Source organism: Sinocyclocheilus rhinocerous, unplaced genomic scaffold, assembly GCF_001515625.1.
Source record: "Sinocyclocheilus rhinocerous isolate Xijiao unplaced genomic scaffold, SAMN03320098_v1.1 scaffold909, whole genome shotgun sequence".
Taxonomy (NCBI): domain Eukaryota; kingdom Metazoa; phylum Chordata; class Actinopteri; order Cypriniformes; family Cyprinidae; genus Sinocyclocheilus; species Sinocyclocheilus rhinocerous.
Window position 1 is genome coordinate 155,174 of NW_015666359.1, and position 7,213 is coordinate 162,386.

At 34.3% G+C, this 7,213-nt stretch overlaps 1 protein-coding gene across 1 annotated transcript in view; it reads left to right on the forward strand.

The window, feature by feature from the left end:
* The first annotated feature begins 4,940 nt into the window (after positions 1 to 4,940).
* The window catches only part of LOC107732240 (fetuin-B-like), a 6,683-nt gene continuing 4,410 nt past the window's right edge, over positions 4,941 to 7,213 (forward strand). Inside the window, exon 1 of the mRNA XM_016543519.1 lies at positions 4,941 to 5,249. Coding sequence (XP_016399005.1) covers positions 5,049 to 5,249 — 201 coding nt within the window. The 5' untranslated portion in view covers positions 4,941 to 5,048. The remainder of the gene's footprint in view (positions 5,250 to 7,213) is intronic.

The window sequence follows — 7,213 nt, forward strand, 5'->3', positions numbered from 1 at the left end:
ACTAAAAAGTACATAAGTTTTTCATTAATTTGTGTGTTTGGACTTTTTGGGTTGTCTCTTTTTGTTTTTTTTCTGGGTCTCTGGGGACATTCTAGAAATTCTTCTCTTTCAGTCCCTGCTGTCTCCGGTACTGGGCTTTCCTCTTCTGGAGTCATTTGTGTGTCTAAATCACCTTCATGGATCGACCCATCCATATGGTTTTCGAAATCCACATTACTGATTGTACTGGGGAAAAGACAGAGGGACAAATAAGAGCATGCACAGTTTAGTACCATTATTTTTCTACCATTAAAAGTCTACTTCAAGTCAAACTTTAGTCACTTGCACTCTTTTTTACAAAGTTAATTTGAAGTGCATTAGTACAAATTACTACATTACAACAATTACTAAAAAGTATTACCTTCTATTTTGTAGAAATACATTCAGGAAGGAAATCGCTGCAGCATATTTCCATTCCTGTTGACACAATGCTCCAGAGCCACTTGGCAACTGCTGTTTTTTTTTCACTTGATGTAGTTGTCTCGAAGTGAATTCCATCTTGCCCTGCACTCATTTTCTGTGAAGAGATAGAAATTAATGTTTATATTAATGTTTGTTTTACAGGTATCTGGCCTCAGGAAATTCAATCAGAACGCTTGCCTTCCACTAGAGAGCACAGTGGCTAAAGCCATCAAGGACACATATGCTGCAATTAACAGGCGCATGATGGATACACACCTAGCAAGACCTACTGAGCAGGAGTGGAGGAATATTGCCTCAACGTTTTCAACTAGGTGGAATTTCCCTAACTGCATAGGAGCGATAGATGGGAAGCACATCCTCCTCTTTGCACCACCTCATTCAGGCAGCCTTTACTTTAATTACAAAAAACATTCCCTGTAGTATTATTGGCTGTGGTCGATGCTGAATATGCTGAATATCTAGTGCATATTGGCGAGTATGGACGGTCAAGTGATGGGGGTGTCTTTGCAGGCTCAGCCATAGGGTAGGCACTGGATGCAAAAAAGCTGGAGGTGCCAGATGATCAGCAGCTACCAGGAGCAGAGCATCTGGGGAACATGCCATTCACCATTGTTGGGGATGCAGCCTTACCCTTATAGATATATATATATATATACATACGTAGATTCCTCATTAGCGACGGTTTCTATGGGTTGCGATACGCAAGTCGTCAGCCATATTGTAATGGTCAACTTGACATCATTCACCATAGTAACCAATGAATATTCGAAGATGCCACAGTCCTGCACAGCCGATGGTCTGTGAACCCATAGTATGGTGAATGACTTCAAGTTGACCGTTCCAAGATGGCGGACGCGTCTACGTGCTTGGAGCGGTCGAATGGGGCATCTATACATATCTATGCTTACCCTGGTCGAGACTTATCCACACAACAACGCATCTTCAACTACAGATTGTCTCGAGCACGCAGTGTGGTGGAAAATGCCTTTGGCATTTTGTCATCTCGTTGGAGGATCAACATACAAATAAACAGCCTTATTTTGTCGGCGTGCATCCTTCACAACTTTCTTCTCAAGCCAATGGAAGTAGAGAGGTGGCTAAATACCAGTGCTCCAACTACTAGACCTACACAGTTTGAGACAAATTCTGCTCTTTTCCACTCTGAAGGACATGTATCTTGGCAGATTGAAATGGTGTAATGGTCACTATGGGCCTGTTTACACCTGGTCATTTCATGCGTTTTCGCTGATCGGATATCTATCTGATTTGTTAAAACGTTTCCATTTACACTTGGCCACATAAATGTGTCGTCGCAAAACGGATATAAATCCGATCTTCAATTCCCGTGCTATATTTAAATTTAACGGAGTTCACGTCAACGAAATCAAAAGATAAGCGCTGCAATTATCAGCTCGTTTCAAGAGCAAAGACCGCAATAGGAGAGCGAGCGGCATCAGCACTGGAAAGATAAGTTTGTCTTACTACTTTTAATGAAGATGATTGTGTGTTGACTGTCTTTGTGCCGGTATTCGGTAATGCGATATATCACGGTAATGAATATGCACGATATTGTTATCGTGGGCACTTCTAAATACCGTGAATAATTATATATTACAGAATTTGATACCGGCATATCCCTAGTGTTGAACGTCTGCGTCTTTTCTGATAGCTATCCGATCAGAAAAAACGCATGAAGTGACCAGGTGTAAACAGACCCTATAGTGTTGCTTTACTGACTTTAATTATTTAATTGATTTTAGATTTGATCACTTCCTACTGTAGATATCGTACACCTGCTTAGCTCATAATTTAGTCTCTGCATTCATATTAGATTGCCATTCATCAATTATTAGCATTGTTTTGTATTATTACAAGCAATTTCAAAAATTTTTAATGCTGTAGCTATTACATGATTTGTTTGCTCAATAAAAACATAGATGCTACATATTTTTTTTGTGTAAGGTATGCTTATTTCTTTCTTAAATTTAATTATAGTCATTCCTGTTGAGGTAGATTATTGGGGTCTTAATTCAACATGAGGATTTGTTTACTTAAAATAACATAATTGTCAATTTGTGATCAACATTGTTATTTTTAAGGACATTATGAAATAAAATAATGTCTGTAGTGTACGTTATTTTATGATTGTACTGTACAATTACATACAGTTGTTGCTAACGTCTGTCACTGAACATTTACCTCAGATCGTATGTTAACAGCATTAGAGATTCTTACCTGAAAAATCTTCCTGAGATTGACCTCCTTATGTTTTCTTTGAAGAATCTATGGTTTGTTGCATATAATTCTGAGTATTTTCCTATACTTCGTTGATGAGTTTTTCGTCGTCTTTAAACTTTAAAGTCTGTTTTTTCATAAACTATTTTGCATTTTTTTAGAAAAATATTTTTTACAAGAATGGAACACAAATAAATGCTTACATTGTTGCCAAAAATCACAGACACTATGCACATTTTGTTAATAATTTAACAAGTGCAAACTCAGAGATGTGCCTCAGGGACATGACAAAATGCTTGGTTTAAGATAGATAGATTATTTTATGCTAAAAAATATTAAAATGCAATAATTTTTTTTTTAATCCATTATAATGGGCATCCCAAAGTTTTGTGAAAAGCTTCTAACAATTAATTTTGGTGAACCATCGCTTTAGAAACTGAGATATATTTGAGACAAGATCATTTTGTCGAGGTTTAGGCATCCTTATGTGGCCACGAGTTTCTAGCAGAAATGGAGATAACATAAATAACATTTTATTTTTATTAAATTATATTATATTGCGTAAGATCTTAGCATTGTTTTGTATTATTACAAGCAATTTCAACATTTTTTAATGCTGTAGCTATTACATGATTTGTTTGCTCAATAAAAACATAGATGCTACATATTTATTTTGTGTAAGGTATGCTTATTTTTTTCTTAAATTTAATTATAGTCATTCCTGTTGAGGTAGATTATTGGGGTCTTAATTCAACATGAGGATTTGTTTACTTAAAATAACATAATTGTCAATTTGTGATCAACATTGTTATTTTTAAGGACATTATGAAATAAAATAATGTCTGTAGTGTACGTTATTTTATGATTGTACTGTTCAATTACATACAGTTGTTGCTAACGTCTGTCACTGAACATTTACCTCAGATCGTATGTTAACAGCATTAGAGATTCTTACCTGAAAAATCTTCCTGAGATTGACCTCCTTATGTTTTCTTTGAAGAATCTATGGTTTGTTGCATATAATTCTGAGTATTTTCCTATACTTCGTTGATGAGTTTTTCGTCGTCTTTAAACTTTAAAGTCTGTTTTTTCATAAACTATTTTGCATTTTTTTAGAAAAATATTTTTTACAAGAATGGAACACAAATAAATGCTTACATTGTTGCCAAAAATCACAGACACTATGCACATTTTGTTAATAATTTAACAAGTGCAAACTCAGAGATGTGCCTCAGGGACATGACAAAATGCTTGGTTTAAGATAGATAGATTATTTTATGCTAAAAAATATTAAAATGCAATAATTTTTTTTTTAATCCATTATAATGGGCATCCCAAAGTTTTGTGAAAAGCTTCTAACAATTAATTTTGGTGAACCATCGCTTTAGAAACTGAGATATATTTGAGACAAGATCATTTTGTCGAGGTTTAGGCATCCTTATGTGGCCACGAGTTTCTAGCAGAAATGGAGATAACATAAATAACATTTTATTTTTATTAAATTATATTATATTGCGTAAGATCCTTGTGACAGCATTCAAATGAAGTTCTCATAATTTGTTTTTATTAATATATAAAGTGTTAAGAATACATAAAATAATACAAACAGGACATTATTATTATTATCATCATCATCATATATTTTTTTTAATACACTACTGATCATTTGTTCAGGTGTTCATGTTGTTCAAATTGGGCTTCATAAGACCTCAATACATTGTCAGGAGCCACAGGTATTAATTTTGTCTTGCCTGGTATGCATGTTTTGACTCTCAAATGCTGGTAGCTGCTAACTTGCATTTTATGAATCACCAAGGACCACGACTTAAGCTAAAAAAAATCTTCTTTACTGTTGAAGAAAAAATCACCTACATCTTGGATGGCCTGAGGGTGAGTACATTTTTATTTTCGGGTGATCTATCCCTTTTAGCAAGTCCAGCTGTTCATTTTCTCATTCATTCATGATTCTTCAATGTGCCAATAACCTGCCCGCTAAAAGCTGCGCTTGCTGCAATAAACAATATAACAAAATTATGACGCTAAATTCACAATTGTCATGTTTGGTCAAAATGTTTTGGTCAGTGCATGCTAATGTAAAATATGACTCATGTTAATGGCAGGTGTAAGGAGGGCTGTGTCAGCTTCAAGTCTTCAGTTCTGTAGTTTTGACCTGTATTGCATCACTGTTTACGAGCAGGCAGACAGGAGCATATACAGCAGTAGCAGATAAAGTCTGTGTTTGCTGACAGCTGCAGGTGAAAGTTCAGTGCTTTGTGTAAAGAGCTGAACTGTATTTTTCATCTGCCATCTCTTTCACGGCGCTCTAGCAGAAGTGTTTCAGAAATACAGAGATGAGGACGCAGTCTTTGCTCTTGGTGTGGTTGGTGTGTGTGTTCTGGCAGCACGGCAGCGCCTCCCTCATGACCGCTGAATGCCAAGGCGCCGCTGTGCTGAAGGCCGCCGAGGAGACCCTAGAGCAGATAAACGCAGACAGACAGGAAGGCTATGTCCTCTCACTCAACAGACTTTATGATGTCAAACAGGACATAAAGGTGAGTGTTCATACTAGTGTGGATGCATTGGAGTGAAAACGGCAGTGGTGAATAAAGGAAAAAACTTGTATGAAATCTTGCAAACAGTGTATGATAAAGGGTTAATTGACCCCAAAATAAAAATTCTGTGATCATTTACTCTCTCTCTAGTTGTTTCGAACCTATATGAGTTTCTTCCTTCTGCTGAACACAAAAGGTGATATTTTAAAGAATGTTGGTAACCAAACAGTTGCAGGTAGCCTCCATAGTAACGGACAAAAATACCGTTTGGTTACCAACATTCTTCAAAATATCGTCTTTTCTGTTCAGCAGAAGAAAGAAACGCTTACAGATTTGGAACAAGATGAGGATGAGCAATAATTTTTGGGTGAACTATCCCTTTAAGTAGAGTTAAAATGGTAAAATCGGTTAAAAAGTTAATAACATCTACATCTTGTGTCTTCCGTATATACAATTTTAAACTACCTTAATTATCATTTAATTTTGTTGAATTATTTACTTTTTTTTTTTTTTCAAACAAAAAATGTTTCCTGAATATATTTTAATATTGATTTTATGACTTTTCAAATTGTCTGTACATGGGTCAGAGACGTTAAGATGTCCGCATTAAAAATGTCCATAGAAAGCACATTAAATGTAAGTAAAGTGTCTACTTTTAAGGTTTCAAATAAGTTTTTGGAGAATAAAATGTTAAAATTTGGTTGAAATAATGTTACATTGTCATTCAGTGTAACACAATAGTAATGTAAAAATTCAAACAACATGCTTATTATGACGTGTACATATTAAAATATATAAAAGAATAAAGGAGCATATTAAATTTTACTGTGTTTTATATGAGTAAAAAATTCTTACTGACAAATGGGCAAAGCCTAGGATAGTGGCAAACTAATTAGTATTTGGGGTGAAAGTAATTAGGTTTTTAATGTGTCATAAATAGATTTTTGTTGTAAATATGCCTGACAAGATTGTTACACTGAATGACATTTTAGTGGGTGTCTTCTGTAAATCAGGGAAAAATGTATGATATTTATTTTTTGCTCAGAAAAACAAAAACAAAATTGCAATTAAATTAAACAGAAAACTTTTTAATTTTGGGGGGGAAAAACAACAACAATTTAAAGCAGTATTACACTTATTGTTTTTATGCTTAAACCCTTTTTCGTCTTTGACCCACATATATTTTTTTGCTGTCTGATCCTCTTCACGGGTTCATACATGCTGTTTTGTTAAAATACACTGTATTAAGCAACATGAATGATTGATTGATGCCCGTGGTGGAGGGAATTGCATGCTGCAGCATTAAAATTAACCTGTGTGTATAGAAAGTACACCCAACACAAGATTCCAACACTAACAAATTCATTCCAGTAACACTTAGGCTAAATAAACAGATTCCCACCAGAGCCTGAGTCCTAGTCAATCTCATGCTGACTCACAGTTGGTTCAAGGCACAGGAGACCAGAGGCATCAATCTAATTGCTAGTGGTATCTTTTTTAAACAAAAACAACCCGCACTGGAAAAACTGCAGAAAAAAGACATAATATATATGAAAAATATAATATGTTTTATTATTATTATATTTTAAATTTTCCTTTTTTTAATTTTTATTTTCAAAGTGTTTAAAAGATATGGAATAAATGGAAGATGCACAAATATGGAACACATAAGTGTGTATATCTTAATTTTTATTTTATTTTATTTTTTTACTTTTTTTTTTTTTTAAGATAAAAAGATTGCTTTTAGAAAATGACCTATCTTTTAATTAATGCATTAGTGCATTTATTGTGTGTTTATTAAAGAACTTTATCAAATTTCATTTTTCATGAATACCATGAGATGTTTTCATTTGGGTTTATATAATCATTAAATAATGTGTGGTAATATCCTGAAGTCACACCGAGACTTAAACATTCAGCACGTGAATCACAACAATGGTAACAATTCAATTTCATTTATTTTC